We start from the raw sequence: 17,507 nt of genomic DNA, 5'->3' as shown, positions 1-17,507 counted from the left end.
TGTAACTTTGTGTTTTATGCCCTTGACTGCGGCAACAAAATCGTCAACAAAGTATCTAAAATTGGAGTTACAGGGTTTTCCCATGACATCTGCGATATACTGTGTTCTCATGGGAAGGCAGAAGATTCAGACTTGTCCGTGTGTGTATTTTTTATTAAGGAAAACTACTGGACTTAATATGTGTCACATTGTCCATGACACATAGTGTACACACACGCATGAAAAATACCCTCATGGGTATTTGTGGCTATGATAGGGGATCTGAGTCAAAATAATGCAAATGACTCATGGCTCATGCAACACATACGTGTGATTTTATTCAGACAGTTTGTCACCAGAGACAGAGGAAGTTAAAGTTCTAGGCTTTTAATGGAGGAACGTTCACTGTAGGTAGCAGAGGAAGTGTCTACACAAAGCCGAATGTACAACAGAACACAATGCACTGGTCACGAGTAGTTAGAAATCAGTACGTTTGGAATCTAAATGTTATTTTGCTTCACAGTCCTTGCCGGGGGGTAATGCCCAGGGGACGTACGAGGAGGCAAACAAAGACGACAACAAGGAGAAGAACAGATACCCCAACATCCTCCCCTGTGAGTTTACTTTCTGTTCTAAGCAACTAGATTTTCTTTTGACTCACACCCAGAGCTCAGTTTCCTGCCTGTGTGTGTGTGTGTGTGTGTGTGTGTGTGTGTGTGTGTGTGCACGTGTCTTTTTTTTTTTAATATTTCAGATACAGTAGATCCTCCCCAGCAGCTCATGTTTGCATTCACAATGAAATACCTCACCCCTGAGTTTCCTCGCCCTTCTTCCTTTTTACAGTTGCAGTTCCTATCACGCCTGTCTCATTAATAGTTCATTGCATCCATTTTTGTTTATCTGTGAGTTCAGATCCTTAAAGGAATATATCACCTGCAACTTGTTCATTTGTTTATCAATTACTCACCCCATGTAACGCTGAATTTCTGAAAAAAAAAAGTTTATTTTTCTTGCATGCCTCCACGTTGAACAAAGGATCCAAAAACAGCAAATATTCGTAATGAATTGGAGTAAATGGGGTCCACGTTTAACAACGCCAAATCTATAGATCTCACACAACTCGTAAAGTATAATACAAATGCCATTTATCCAGTCATATGCTCAGCACCTCCCAAACACACAATGTTGCTACAATACTACTATTTAAACACTTTTTGGATTACTTGCTCACTGTGGACACATGCTCAAAAACACAGTTTTCTTCACAAATTCATTTTAACAAGGGATGAGTAATTTATATGTAAATGACCATTTGGTGAAGCATTCCTTTAAGGCTTCGATAAAAAGACTGATACCCCTCTTTCGTCCGTAGAGTAAACATACGGCTGTGACAAAAGCCAGTAAGCTGAGCATGAAAACTGGAAATGGCTTTCTTGCTCTGTCCAAAGTTAATAATATCAGCTTGCCAGCATCTCTAAAGCTCAAGGCCAAAACACACCGATGGTTGCTAGATGCGCTTGTTTCCAGCCTCACAGCTACCCCGAAAAAAACTAAATTTTTCTCCTACTCGCTCATGGCTTGTATATACCGGCTCCTGTAGCACCTCGACCTCACCATAATGAGAACTCTCACCTCTTGCTGATGCTTTCTCTTGGGTCGTGTGTCAAAGAACGAATGAGGAGAGGGTCCGAATTATTCTGAGCTATATACGACCCACAATCCCATCTTTGACGATGGCTAAAATAAAAAGGTATTGACTGGAACTGTAAAGATTGGCATCTCGTGTGAGAAATCAAGTGTGATTATTGGGTGACCACATATGATTTAAAGGGAATGCAGAGGTGGAAAAAAGTGCAGATCTTTTTGTAAGAATAGTAATATCTGTGTGCTGCCATCTGTTGACTCGCTGCAGTGCGACACTTCCTATTGGTGCTACGAGCTGCACTTGATGTGTATCATATGACGTGCTATTGTGTTTTCAGCTCCTCTTGTTAACAAGTTATATCTTTATTGTGTATTCTGTACAAAATTTTACATTCAGCAGTTTTACAGAAGTGCCAGACTGTTTTTGCCGAAAGCAGTTGCCAGGAAATCAGTGGAGACTCCTGTTCCCAGAACATCCCAACTATTATACTACTATTAGTACTATTAGACTACTATTTAGTCTGAATGGTGGATGAAGCTTTATATTTACTGGTCAGACATGAGAGTGGTTCATCTTCTGACTAAACTCTCAGCAAGAAAGCAAATAAGTATATTTCCCCAAAAAGTCAAACTATTCCTTTAAAGCTATATATGCTCTCCTGCACTGGAAAGGTGTTTGATCAGAGTAAAGTTACATACTATGTGTATTTTTTCACCGCTTTAACCCTCTAAACTTTCTGCTATATTCTCACCAACAGACGATCATTCCCGAGTGGTGTTGAGTCAGCTGGATGGAAATCCCTCTTCAGACTATGTGAATGCTTCTTATATTGATGTGAGTTTTGCTTCTTTGTTTGCTCTTCATTCTGCTGAACATGTTACATTCATTTGTAAAATGGTAGCAGTGACTGTGGCAAAATAACAATTATTGTCCAGCAAGATATTTGATGACTGATTATCTCATTCAATGATTTTTTTAGATTATTCTAGAGCTTTCTATCACATGATATTACACAATTAGCAGTTCTAATGGGCCTGCTATTCTTCTATGTTGGATTAAAAACTGAGAACGAGACACAATTTCATCACAAGGTCCATTTGTAATTGTTCTGGAGCTTTATATTAAAATTATTAACTAACAGAATATTTGTTTCCAAAAGGGTTACACGGAAAAGAACAAATTCATAGCAGCACAAGGTAAGAAACAGAGCACTTTGAAATAACATTGATGATCATGTCTTTATTATTAATCTCATGTCTTAATAAACCATTTATCATAAGAATAATCATTGAACGTTTTTTTCTCACAGGCCCAAAAGAAGACACCGTAGCAGATTTCTGGAGGATGATATGGGAGCAGAAAGTAGCGACTGTTGTCATGCTGACAAATCTGAAAGAAAGAAAAGAAGTGAGTGATTTGGCCCTGTTAATTTCTTAAACGTGTCTGTGTTGCCCTGCTGCTGTGTCCGTGAACACAGCAAAGCCTTCTTATAAACTCCAGGGTTTCTTCTCCCGTCAAGTCTCTGACTCTCCTGTGAAGGGGGCAAGTGAAAAGTCAGATCACTCTGTGGGGATAAATGGAGCATCACAAAAAGAATTTGAGAAGAAATGTGCTTCAAATAGATTTCATTAGTGATGGTCAAAGGTGATGCCTTTGAGTTTGATTTCAGCTATTCATTTCACAGCTGTAATCTCCCCTCTGACATCTGTTTTTCTGCTGTGATTGCTCCGTCTTTATTGTGAACCGTGTGAACCAGAACTCCCTCGCTGAGCGAGAATCAATAAGAAGAGAATTGGTAAAGATTTAAATCAGCACGTGGACACTTTGAAATCGATGGCTACATAATGTGTAATGAAGTCCTCCACAGCGGCATCATAATCACCCAGCATAGTCTTGTATTGAGTGGTTTCTCCGCTCTCACTAATGCTAATCTGGACTGACTGGCTGTGAAATTAAAGCATTTGGTAAAGCTCACCTTTGTGAAGTCATGCATTTGAGTCATTTTGTTTCTTGGAAAGAAAGTCCTCAAAATTCGTTCCAGGAGAGCGACTCCTTTATGCTGTAGCATTTAATACTGACTCACGCCTGTCATTTCTCCACAGGACAAGTGCTACCAGTACTGGCCAGATCAGGGCTGTTGGACCTATGGGAACGTGAGGGTGGCAGTAGAAGACTTCACTGTGCTCGTGGACTACACCATACGCAAGTTCTGCATACAATATGTACGTTTCAAGCTGCGCTTAACAGGCAATTAATGTTAAATGTTAAAGGGACAGTTCACCCTTAAGTTAAACATATTTTTACTCTTACCTGTAGTGCTGTTTATGAAGCTAGATTGTTTTGGTGTAGGTAACAGTGTTGGAGATATCAGCTGTAGAGGTTTCTCTCTGCCTTCTCTCCAGTATGATGGAACTATGTGGCACTCAGCTTGTGGTGCTCAAAGTGCCAAAACATACATTTGAAAAACCCAACAACAATGTCTCTTTACATAAATGATGACCCAGTTACTTAAGATAATCAACAGACCTTGTTGTTAGCAGTTTCATGTAGGAACTATCTTCTTTCTACCTACACCCACCAGCCTTATCACTGCAGAGATCTGTTGTATCTTAATATTTTTTACTCCAGGTGTTGTAAACACTGTTAACTGTGTTTTTGCCTGCCTTTGTGTCTCTATGTAGCAATCCAGCGATGCCGCGAAGACTCCCAGGCTCGTCACCCAGCTCCACTTCACCAGCTGGCCCGACTTTGGAGTTCCTTTCTCCCCCATCGGCATGCTCAAGTTCCTCAAAAAGGTCAAGGTGGTCAACCCACCCTTCTCTGGGCCTATTGTGGTCCACTGCAGGTACCAGAGCGTCGAGCTGATGGCTCTTTGTTTATTATTTTGTTGTTTACTTACATCTATGTGCTTTTGACTGAACATTTTTAAGAAATGGTTTTAATTATCTAATTAGTTTCTGTGGAGATAAATATTCGCTGGAAAACAAACTGTTAGCTCTGTCTGGAAACATCGTGAGTGAGTACAGCAGTTCATGTGTTTACGAGCACAGACGTTCCTTTGTTTCCCTGCTGTTGACCATTAGACATGCGAGTGTCAGCTGAGGATTGTGGTTGACTCTGTCTGTGGTTTGTTTTGTGTCCCTGCAGCGCTGGTGTTGGGAGGACAGGAACCTTCATCGTAATAGACGCCATGATCGACATGATGCACGCAGAGCAGAAAGTTGATGTGTTTGGGTTCGTCGCTAAGATACGAGAGCAGCGTTCCCAGCTCATTCAGACAGATGTGAGTCGGAGACAGGACAAGTCACCCCTTGTTTATCTTGCCACATGACATTACTGTCAAAGAATTTAATAAATAATTAAATGCATTGAAATAATTTAATTTAAATAATTTATTAAATTTTTTATTTTGTCTTTTAATTTAAGCCTCTAACTTATCTTTTTACTTTTTTCTTTTCCACCCGTATCCTGCTTATTATTATTATTGTTATTGTTATCACCGTTCTGTATTCACTGCCTTTTTGTTACCGTATTTATCTAATATGTCTCTGCCCCGAATTCCCTACTTCATTCTGTCTTCACTCTTGTCTGCCCTTTGTCGTCAATATTGACTAAATTGTTTTATTAACTCTTGGGTTTACAGCCTCGGCTTTGCCTTGTTTTTAAAAGCACTTTGTAAACTGTGTTTTTAAAGGTGCTAAATAAAGTTATTGTTATTATTATTATAGTAATTATCATGATTATTAATAAGTGAATTATCCCTCATCTATCATCTCAAAATGTTGATGTTGCAGATGCAGTACTCATTCATCTACCAGGCCCTGCTGGAATACTACCTCTACGGAGACACGGAGCTGGACGTGTCGTCTCTGGAAGGACATCTGCATAAACTGCATAACACCTTTGCAAACGGTGACCGGGTCGGCCTAGAGGAAGAGTTCAAGGTAAGACCTGGTATTTTACAATCCATAAACTGTCACATTAAAATTGGGGCTGGCCAGTATATTTATATTGTACCTTTATCAGAAAGCTTGATATCATCTTAGATTTTGGATATATGAACTATATATATAGAAAATCATCTCAAGCAGAGGAAGAGAGGATCTGAACCCGCTTTAGCCACCAGCTGATTTTCATCTGTAGTCCCTGTGCTGCCACACACACACACACATTAAAAAATACACTTAACAATATATAATGGCATGATATGATTTAAATAGCCCCTCTAGAGCTATATAGTCTTCAAATGCAGACAAAAAAAAAACAAATAAACTGCCAACAGTCCCAATTTTTAACACTTTACCCTAACCCTGTGCCCTTGATTGGTAATTTCCTGCTAATCTCCCACCTTCAAAATGATATGCCAATCAAATTGATGTTTCTTGGATGTTTTTGTAGATATCGACATACATAAATAGCTACGACATAATGTCTTACTTGTATTTAGGAATTGTCAACCCAGTTTGAAATATGCATCGATGACCCGGCCAGGCTGTGATCACTCAACCTCTGCTCTGACAAATATGCCAAAACCTACAGAATTACTTCTTAAATCTTGAATAAACAACTAATTACTTTATTTTCCTTTGTAAGCAAAAGTATATTAACATTTTCAGGTTTGTAACACTCTGATTTCTGTCCAGAAACTGACCAACATGCGAATAATGAAGGAGAACATGAGAACGGGGAACCTGCCCGCCAACATGAAGAAGAACAGAGTTCTGCAAATTATTCCATGTAAGAGAAAAGAAAACACACGAAACAAAAATAGACTGTGTGCTCTATGTATCACGTCATGGTTGATTCTGACCTCCAGATTATTTTGTTTGTCACTTTGTTTAGAATATGAATGTTTTTTTTCCAATGTGGGCTGCAGCATTCAATTTTCGTCACTCGGGCCACTTTGTATACCTGATGCTCGGGGAACTTGTTTATAAGCTGCTCTATTTTAAAGGGTTTCCTGTTCTATTCCCATTTCAGATGACTTCAACAGAGTTATTCTCTCCATGAGAAGAGGTCAGGAGTTCACCGATTACGTCAATGCATCTTTTATAGATGTAAGCACAATTTCTTTTACTCATGCATTTGTTTCTTACGTTGATATCTGCAATGGTTCATGGGTGTTGCTGTTGACATAGCTGTTTGGGGGCTGAAGAAATGTGTGTTTTGTTGTGACTCAGGGCTACAGACAGAAGGACTACTTCATTGCCACCCAGGGCCCTCTGACACACACTGTGGAGGATTTCTGGAGAATGGTGTGGGAGTGGAAATGTCACTCCATTGTCATGCTCACTGAGCTCCAGGAGAGGGAGCAGGTAAGCTGCTGATGACTGCAAACAAGCAGAGATGAAAGGCGGCAATAACCATGAGTAGGAGCGCGACAAATGCCATGCATGCTCTGATTTCCTGCTTCTTTAACAAAACTGTTCCTAAATGTTAGCTCGCAGTATTTCAAATTTGAGGCCAAAAATACCTATAAGACCCTTTCCATTCATTTTAAGACCTCTTTGCCACTTAAAGAAATAAAATAAAGATTTACCATAAACTGAGTGACTAACCCAGTGCAAGGTTTATCAGTAAGAGTAAGATCAGTAATACACAAAAATGTCATAGAATGAAGTATGTCAGGAAAAAACTAAAAAAAAACAAACAAACTTATACTGTACTGTGCAACATAAATGTCATTAACAAAGTCATAACATCTTATGAATGTTTGGTATGCAAGTTCATTATACAGTATGCCATAAAAAAATCGTTAAAAATTCATAGTATACTAATTATAAAAATAGATAGGACAGATATCGAGCTTTTCTAGGAACTCAAAGATGTTTTACATGAAATGCACAAAGAAAAACAAATACAGATGCAAAAAAACCCAACATAATACTGAACAATGCTTACATGAACCAAACAGATAAAAATATAGAAACTGAATACAGAAGCAAAATTCAGAGGATATGACCGTTCAGATTTAGGGAAGCAGTGGGAGACAGTTATTGTAGGCCTTTTATAAAGGTGGGTTTTGACTATTTTTAAATGAGGAGAGTAAGTCTGAGTTTCAGGTGTTTGGAGGCAGAAAAAGTTAAATTAATAAAAAATAATAAATAATGTTTACCATTAAAAAAGAAAAAATTTTGGTATAGTGTGCCATAAAACTAATTTTAAAAAGTTATAATACACTCTGCCATAAAAAATAAAAATTAAATAAAAAATGTTTTAGGCTGCAGTATGTGTTTTTACTCATTTCTGAGTGAAAACTAACTTATCTCTGTCTTGCAGGACAAATGTTGTCAATACTGGCCAGCAGAGGACACAGTCACCTACGGAGATTACTCAGTAGAGCTGAAGGGAGACACTTTGTGTGACACCTTCAGTCTTCGAGACTTGGTACTCACCTTTGTTCCGGTAAGCAAATCAACCTCGCACTATTACACGATCATCAGTGAGGCAGTTAACGACACATTACATTTGCTTGTCAGGATAAGATAGGGTTGCAGCAGTATGGTTGGGCCAATGTAAAAAATGTTCAAAGCGGTTTAAAATTGAGCTGAACACCAAACCGCACTTGAGAGACTAAATGCCAAGTCTCACCTTGTATCCCCAAAAAATCAACATATTGGAGCATTTTTGTGTCTCGCTGGGGGTCTTATTGCATCACTTTGTAGATTATTTTGTTCATCATTTTGCATATATTTGGGTTTGTTTCCAGTGTCCTTGAGGTTTTCCACTGACAATTATGATAAAAATGTCATTACACACAAAAAAAATCCATGACTTTTCCAGAACTTTCAGTGATTTTTATTAATTCCATGACTTTTACAGGTAGTCCATGACCATGGGAACACTGACTATATTTTGTTAATCCCATTATCTTATTGCTCATGATTATTGCAGTACAAGTTGGATTTAGCACTGGTTCCTTATGTCGGCTCTTTTTCAATATGCAAAAAAAATGTTCAGAAAAAATAAACCGATTTTAGCTCATATACCAGATCAGCAAAACCAGAAATTAACCCAACTTAATGCAGTAGTTTTTATTGTTGTAATGTAATGAGGTAGAAAATTATTGTGAGAGAGACAAAGAGAGTTAGAGAGAGTTCTATAGAGCAAGCTTAACGGGATGTAACTTAATCGTCTTGTGACAGAGGCTGCCAAAGTTAATGCGGTGGGCAGGATGTGTTGAGGATTATCAAGTGGGAGCCTCCCATCTTGTATATTTCATTACATTCGACCCACATCACCTCTCAGAGGCTCAGTAGTACATTCCTGCCTCCAGAAGCAGCGCCCATCAGTCTACCACTAATCTACTACACACTTAACCTACACTGACGTTGCACCTGCCATTATACCTTCATAGACTGCTAATAAATCATATTTTAAAAGGTATTATGATCTCTTGTCTGACTGTTCATTTCCTGTCAAAGGAGAAGCAGACGAGGGTGATTAGGCACTTCCACTTCCACGGCTGGCCTGAGATCGGCATCCCGGCAGAGGGGAAAGGCATGATAGACATCATCGCCTCAGTGCAGAGACAGCAGCAGCAGTCTGGGAACCATCCCATTGTTGTACACTGCAGGTAGCTTTAAAACACACATTTTAGCATTTTCTTTATTTGTTTTGCATATGACTGCTTAAAACAGTGCTGCAGATTTTGTAGATGCAAGCCAGTGTTCAGTCTTAAATTTTTTGTGTTTGTGTGCTGCAGTGCTGGTGCAGGGCGAACAGGTACGTTCATTGCACTGAGCAATATCTTGGAGCGAGTCAAGGCAGAAGGCCTGCTGGACGTGTTCCAAACTGTGAAGAGTTTACGCATGCAGAGGCCTCATATGGTCCAAACTGTGGTAAGTGTCAGCAGAATCCTAAACCATCTTAAGAGCTAAACCAATGAAATGTATCAGAGTATGTGTAGGAATCTTTAATTTAAATGTCATTGAATAAAAAAAGTCATTGTATAGTAAAAATGACCAAAAAGGCAAGGCTACAGTATGGCAAAAATGTCAAAACATGACACGTCCTAAAAACAGCTTAAAACACATCAAAACAGCATAAAATAGTGTGCCAAGACACGCCATGGCATAGAATGGTGCAAAAACAGCCCAAAACACCAAAATTTGGCATGTTGAAAAAATGAGCGAAAAGGCAAGGCTATAGTATGGAAAAAATGTCAAAATATGTCATGTACTAAAAACAGCTTAAAACACCTCAAACCAGCATAAAATCCTGTGCCAAGACACGCCATAGCATTGAATGTTGCAAAAATGTCCCAAATCACCATAGTCTAGCATGCTGAAAAAATGACCGAAAAGGCAAGGCAATAGTATGGCAAAAATGTCAAAATATGACATGTCCCAAAAGCAGTTTAAAACGCATCAAAACAGCATAAAATAGTGTGCCAAGATACGCCATGGCATTGAATGATGGAAAAACGTACAAAAACTCCAAAATTTAGCATGTTGAAAAAATGAGCGAAAAGGCAAGGCTATAGTATGGCAAAAATGTCAAAATATGACATGAACTAAAAACAGCTTAAAACACCTCAAAACAGCATAAAATAGCGACCCGAGACACGCCATAGCATTGAATGATGGAAAAACTTGCAAAAACACTAGCGTCTAGCATGCTGAAAAAATGAGCAAAAAAGGCAAGGCTATAGTATGGCAAAAATGTCAAAATATGACATGTTGCAAAAGCTGCTTAGAATACCTCAAAACAGCATAAAATAGCGACCCGAGACACGCCATGGCATAGAATGATGCAAAAACAGCCAAAAACACCAAAATTTAGCATGTTGAAAACATGAGCGAATAGGCAAGGCTATAGTATGGCAAAAATGTCAAAATATGACATGTCCCAAAAGCAGTTTAAAACACATCAAAACAGCATAAAACAGTGTGCCAAGATACGCCATGGCATTGAATGATGGAAAAACGTGCAAAAACACCAGCGTCTAGCATGTTGCCAAAACGAAAAGGCAAGGCTATAGTATGGCAAAAATGTCAAAATATGTCATGTACTAAAAACAGCTTAAAACACCTCAAAACAGCATAAAATAGCGTGCCAAAACACACCATAGCATAGAATATTGCAAAAATGTCCCAAATCACCATAGTCTAGCATGCTGAAAAAATGAGCGAAAAGGCAAGGCTATAGTATGGCAAAAATGTCAAAATATGACATGTCCCAAAAGCAGTTTAAAACACATCAAAACAGCATAAAATAGTGTGCCAAGATACACCATGGCATTGAATGATGGAAAAACGTGCAAAAACACCAGCGTCTGGCATGTTGCCAAAACGAAAAGGCAAGGCTATAGTATGGCAAAAATGTCAAAATATGTCATGTCCCAAAAGCAGTTTAAAACACATCAAAACAGCATAAAATAGTGTGCCAAAACACACCATAGCATAGAATGTTGCAAAAATGTCCCAAATCACCATAGTCTAGCATGCTGAAAAAATGACCAAAAAGGCAAGGCTATAGTATGGCAAAAATGTCAAAATATGTCATGTACTAAAAACAGCTTAAAACACCTCAAAACAGCATAAAATAGCGACCCGAGACACGCCATGGCATTGAATGATGGAAAAACGTACAAAAACTCCAAAATTTAGCATGTTGAAAAAATGAGCGAAAAGGCAAGGCTATAGTATGGCAAAAATGTCAAAATATGACATGAACTAAAAACAGCTTAAAACACCTCAAAACAGCATAAAATAGCGACCCGAGACACGCCATGGCATTGAATGATGGAAAAACTTGCAAAAACACTAGCGTCCAGCATGCTGAAAAAATGAGCGAAACGGCAAGGCTATAGTATGGCAAAAATGTCAAAATATGACATGTTGCAAAAGCTGCTTAGAATACCTCAAACCAGCATAAAATAGCGTGGCAAGACACGCCATAGCATAGAATGATGCAAAAACAGCCAAAAACACCAAAATTTAGCATGTTGAAAACATGAGCGAATAGGCAAGGCTATAGTATGGAAAAAATGTCAAAATATGACACGTCCTAAGAACAGCTTAAAACACCTCAAAACAGCATTAAATAGTGACCCAAGACACGCCATGGCATTAAATGATGCAAAACCAGCCAAAAACACCAATATTTAGCATGTTGACAAAATGATCAAAAAGGCAAGGCTATAGTATGGCAAAAATGGCAAAATATGTCATGTACTAAAAACAGCTTAAAACACCTCAAAACAGCATAAAATAGCATGCCAAAACACACCATAGCATAGAATATTGCAAAAATGTCCCAAATCACCATAGTCTAGCATGTTGAAAAAATGAGCGAAAAGGCAAGGCTATAGTATGGCAAAAATGTCAAAATATGACATGTCCCAAAAGCAGTTTAAAACACATCAAAACAGCATAAAACAGTGTGCCAAGATACGCCATGGCATTGAATGATGGAAAAACGTGCAAAAACACCAGCGTCTAGCATGTTGCCAAAACGAAAAAGCAAGGCTATAGTATGGCAAAAATGTCAAAATATGTCATGTACTAAAAACAGCTTAAAACACCTCAAAACAGCATAAAATCCTGTGCCAAAACACGCCATAGCATTGAATGTTGCAAAAATGTCCCAAATCACCATAGTCTAGCATGCTGAAAAAATGACCAAAAAGGCAAGGCTATAGTATGGCAAAAATGTCAAAATATGACATGTCCCAAAAGCAGTTTAAAACGCATCAAAACAGCATAAAATAGTGTGCCGAGACACGCCATAGCATAGAATGATGCAAAAACGGCCAAAAACACCAAAATTTAGCATGTTTAAAAAATGAGCGAAAAGGCAAGGCTATAGTATGGCAAAAATGTCAAAATATGACATGAACTAAAAACAGCTTAAAACACCTCAGAACAGCATAAAATAGCGACCCGAGACACGCCATGGCATTGAATGATGAAAAAACTTGCAAAAACACTAGCGTCTAGCATGCTGAAAAAATGAGCAAAAAAGGCAAGGCTATAGTATGGCAAAAATGTCAAAATATGACATGTTGCAAAAGCTGCTTAGAATACCTCAAACCAGCATAAAATAGCGTGGCAAGACACGCCATAGCATAGAATGATGCAAAAACAGCCAAAAACACCAAAATTTAGCATGTTGAAAAAATCAGCGAAAAGGCAAGGCTATAGTATGGCAAAAATGTCAAAATATGTCATGTACTAAAAACAGCTTAAAACACCTCAAAACAGCATAAAATAGCGTGCCAAAACACACCATAGCATAGAATGATGCAAAAACAGCCAAAAACACCAAAATTTAGCATGTTGAAAAAATGAGCGAAAAGGCAAGGCTATAGTATGGCAAAAATGTCAAAATATGTCATGTACTAAAAACAGCTTAAAACACCTCAAAACAGCATAAAATAGCGTGCCAAAACACACCATAGCATAGAATGATGCAAAAACAGCCAAAAACACCAAAATTTAGCATGTTGAAAAAATGAGCGAAAAGGCAAGGCTATAGTATGGCAAAAATGTCAAAATATGTCATGTCCCAAAAGCAGTTTAAAACACATCAAAACAGCATAAAATAGTGTGCCAAAACACACCATAGCATGGAATGTTGCAAAAATGTCCCAAATCACCATAGTCTAGCATGCTGAAAAAATGACCAAAAAGGCAAGGCTATAGTATGGCAAAAATGTCAAAATATGTCATGTACTAAAAACAGCTTAAAACACCTCAAAACAGCATAAAATAGCGTGCCAAAACACACCATAGCATAGAATGATGCAAAAACAGCCAAAAACACCAAAATTTAGCATGTTGAAAAAATGAGCGAAAAGGCAAGGCTATAGTATGGCAAAAATGTCAAAATATGACATGAACTAAAAACAGCTTAAAACACCTCAAAACAGCATAAAATAGCGACCCGAGACACGCCATGGCATTGAATGATGGAAAAACGTACAAAAACTCCAAAATTTAGCATGTTGAAAAAATGAGCGAAAAGGCAAGGCTATAGTATGGCAAAAATGTCAAAATATGACATGAACTAAAAACAGCTTAAAACACCTCAAAACAGCATAAAATAGCGACCCGAGACACACCATGGCATTGAATGATGGAAAAACTTGCAAAAACACTAGCGTCCAGCATGCTGAAAAAATGAGCGAAACGGCAAGGCTATAGTATGGCAAAAATGTCAAAATATGACATGTTGCAAAAGCTGCTTAGAATACCTCAAACCAGCATAAAATAGCGTGGCAAGACACGCCATAGCATAGAATGATGCAAAAACAGCCAAAAACACCAAAATTTAGCATGTTGAAAACATGAGCGAATAGGCAAGGCTATAGTATGGAAAAAATGTCAAAATATGACACGTCCTTAGAACAGCTTAAAACACCTCAAAACAGCATAAAATAGTGACCCAAGACACGCCATGGCATTAAATGATGCAAAACCAGCCAAAAACACCAATATTTAGCATGTTGACAAAATGATCAAAAAGGCAAGGCTATAGTATGGCAAAAATGGCAAAATATGTCATGTACTAAAAACAGCTTAAAACACCTCAAAACAGCATAAAATAGCATGCCAAAACACACCATAGCATAGAATATTGCAAAAATGTCCCAAATCACCATAGTCTAGCATGCTGAAAAAATGAGCGAAAAGGCAAGGCTATAGTATGGCAAAAATGTCAAAATATGACACGTCCTTAGAACAGCTCAAAACACCTCAAAACAGCATAAAATAGTGACCCAAGACACGCCATGGCATTAAATGATGCAAAACCAGCCAAAAACACCAATATTTAGCATGTTGACAAAATGATCAAAAAGGCAAGGCTATAGTATGGCAAAAATGTCAAAATATGTCATGTACTAAAAACAGCTTAAAACACCTCAAAACAGCATAAAATAGCATGCCAAAACACGCCATAGCATAGAATATTGCAAAAATGTCCCAAATCACCATAGTCTAGCATGCTGAAAAAATGAGCGAAAAGGCAAGGCTATAGTATGGCAAAAATGTCAAAATATGACATGTCCCAAAAACAGCTGGAGAATGCCTAGAATAGCGTGTAGAGACACGCCATAGTATATGTCACTACTTGTAATGCATTCTTTTTCTCTCTCTTTCTTCCACAGGAACAATATGACTTCTGCTACAGGGTGGTACAAGACTTTGTCGACATTTTCTCAGACTATGCCAATTTTAAATGACAAAATTTGCCTTAAACATGGTTTTTAATGTTGTTTTCTAAAGCTGGTTTGTCAGTTTTATGGGTTTCTTTAACTGGTCAAATGATCTATTTTGCTATGCACTTGTCCTACCATTAACTCCATTCTCGCTGTAATATACTGTATGTCAATGGATGAAAATTGTAAATGAAAAAAGTCATTAATAATGTATATTTCACATCATTTATGATAATTATTTTGCCATGAAGTGTTTCAAATTGTGTCTTTTTTTCAGTTTTGTTGTATAATACTGTACTTTAAATGTTTAAGTGTTATTTTGGATTGATCACGCAATATTTTTAAAAGTTGTAGTTATTGTAAATGTATTTATGTATTGACGTTGACATTCCATTCTTGAGTTTGGGGAATACGTCAGGAATGTTAGGTTTTATTTTTGTTTGGTTTTTTTTTGTAAATGTAAACATGTATCATTTCATTTAGTGATGATTTCTGAGATTAGAGGCGATATTGAAACTACATGCCCATCACGAATGTGATACTTTTTTCCAATGGAAGAATACCTCACTTCAGCCATAATGCAGAGAACGTAAAGTTATGCAACAGAGGCAGAGGTGACGATACAGGGGTTGATTTCCAATATGGATTCAGGCCGAAGTTTCAAAGTTAAATGCATTACAAAGTCATGAAATACCATTAAAGTGGTTTTGTACCTCAAAAATGTGGTATGCAACTGCAGTTAACATGGATGTAACAGTCTGCCTTTTGTCCGTAGACAGCAAAGAGTATTTTGCTAAAATGACTGCACATTAAAAAGCACATAACTAAGCCTTTTGCCAAGAAACCTGCAATATAGAGTATGTTTATTGCTTTGATATATAGATTTTTCACAAATCAGTGCCATATGTACTTTTTTAAGAAAGAAAGTAGAAAAATCCTAAAGTGAAGATGGACCACTGAAATGTGATCTTAACAAAAGGTAAGTGTGGTCACTAAGTGCAGTGCAGTCAGTATGATTTCATAACAACCTCTGTTGGATGCATCAATGACATTAGATGACACCTGTTATGGCAAAACCACGATGAATGTGGTGATTCAGTGCCTGCTAAATACCAGAGCTACAAAAACACAGTCCATGCTATCAATTTTCCTTTACTTTCAATCTTTTAGAATACTTGGGTTTGTTTACTCATAGTCTTTTCACAGAAAAGTAATGGTATTTCAACTCAAAGGAAATCATCAGAATGTGAAACTGCTTCTCTGTGCATTTCACCTGCAGCAGTAACATCCATCTTTCTGGTACTCCAACATTAAATCAAACAGTTGGAATAATTTGACTCAGCTCTGCTATAATCCTCAGTGAAGTGTGTAATTTTGTTAGTGCTGTATGTAAATACTACATGACGAAATGCTAACTTTGTGAAAGTGGCTAAGTAGCAAGGAACTGTCAAGTAATTTTTTTGTATGCTATCTGTCTGTGGGATATGTGAGGTGCAGTACAAGAAGAAACTTAACAAATCAGCCCAGGTCTGTTTTCCCATGGCTTCGTTTTGGTCTTTGCCTTCGTTTTAAGAATACATGGAGGTTTTATTTAGACTACAGCTCTTTGCCTTTGTGGATGGTTTATCCATTTTTGAATTCTCAATGTCTTTCAAATGCAAGTTGCAATATTAAATTCATCTAAAAAAGTGTTTTCAAGTCAACAACTTTTTTCTCCATATCTTTACCAAAGTGTATGAGAAAATAATAAACATGTCGAGACACGTCATAGTATAAAACCTGCCATAAAACACCATGAAATAGCATGACATATCGAAAAACGACGGGAATTGCCTATAATACTATGTATTTTCACTGTTTTTTTGCCACACTATATCCTTGCCTTTTCGCTCATTTTTTCAGCATGCTATTTCATGGTGTTTTTGTCCGTTTTTGCAACTTTCTTTGCTATGGCAAGTCTCGGCACGCTATTTTATGCTGTTTTGGGGTGTTTTAAGCTGTTTTTGGGACGTGCCATATTTTGACATTTTTCCATACTATAGCCTTGCCTTTTCGCTCATTTTTTCAGCATGCTATTTCATGGTGTTTTTGTCCGTTTTTGCAACTGTCTTTGCTATGGCAAGTCTCGGCACGCTATTTTATGCTGTTTTGGGGTGTTTTAAGCTGTTTTTGGGACGTGCCATATTTTGACATTTTTCCATACTATAGCCTTGCCTTTTCGCTCATTTTTTCAGCATGCTATTTCATGGTGTTTTTGTCCGTTTTTGCAACTTTCTTTGCTATGGCAAGTCTCGGCACGCTATTTTATGCTCTTTTGGGGTGTTTTAAGCTGTTTTTGGGACGTGCCATATTTTGACATTTTTCCATACTATAGCCTTGCCTTTTCGCTCATTTTTTCAGCATGCTATTTCATGGTGTTTTTGTCCGTTTTTGCAACTGTCTTTGCTATGGCAAGTCTCGGCACGCTATTTTATGCTGTTTTGGGGTGTTTTAAGCTGTTTTTGGGATCGCCATATTTTGACATTTTTCCATACTATAGCCTTGCCTTTTCGCTCATTTTTCAGCATGCTATTTCATGGTGTTTTTGTCCGTTTTGCAACTTTCTTTGCTATGGCAAGTCTGCACGCTATTTTATGCTGTTTTGGGGTGTTTTAAGCTGTTTTTGGGACGTGCCATATTTTGACATTTTTCCATACTATAGCCTTGCCTTTTCGCTCA

General features: G+C 37.7%; 1 protein-coding gene across 11 annotated transcripts in view; it reads left to right on the top strand.

The window, feature by feature from the left end:
• Positions 1-16,480, top strand: part of ptprea (protein tyrosine phosphatase receptor type Ea) — an 80,989-nt gene extending 64,509 nt beyond the window's left edge. For all 11 annotated transcript variants that reach the window (XM_088069931.1, XM_088069934.1, XM_088069930.1 and 8 more), the window contains 15 exons: positions 503-593; positions 2,382-2,458; positions 2,784-2,820; positions 2,934-3,031; positions 3,727-3,846; positions 4,306-4,469; positions 4,772-4,907; positions 5,419-5,568; positions 6,268-6,361; positions 6,605-6,681; positions 6,805-6,939; positions 7,904-8,029; positions 9,049-9,200; positions 9,330-9,465; positions 14,739-16,480. In XM_088069931.1, the coding sequence (XP_087926057.1) occupies positions 503-593; positions 2,382-2,458; positions 2,784-2,820; positions 2,934-3,031; positions 3,727-3,846; positions 4,306-4,469; positions 4,772-4,907; positions 5,419-5,568; positions 6,268-6,361; positions 6,605-6,681; positions 6,805-6,939; positions 7,904-8,029; positions 9,049-9,200; positions 9,330-9,465; positions 14,739-14,813 (1,668 nt within the window). In that variant the 3' untranslated portion in view covers positions 14,814-16,480. The remainder of the gene's footprint in view (positions 1-502; positions 594-2,381; positions 2,459-2,783; positions 2,821-2,933; positions 3,032-3,726; positions 3,847-4,305; positions 4,470-4,771; positions 4,908-5,418; positions 5,569-6,267; positions 6,362-6,604; positions 6,682-6,804; positions 6,940-7,903; positions 8,030-9,048; positions 9,201-9,329; positions 9,466-14,738) is intronic.
• The last annotated feature ends 1,027 nt before the right edge of the window (positions 16,481-17,507 follow it).

Source organism: Plectropomus leopardus, chromosome 19 (genome assembly GCF_026936395.1).
Source record: "Plectropomus leopardus strain MGB_pleo_1.0 chromosome 19, ASM2693639v1, whole genome shotgun sequence".
Taxonomy (NCBI): Eukaryota; Metazoa; Chordata; class Actinopteri; order Perciformes; family Serranidae; genus Plectropomus; species Plectropomus leopardus.
The sequence above is the reverse complement of the archived record's forward strand: the minus strand, read 5'-3'. Positions and strand labels throughout refer to the sequence as shown.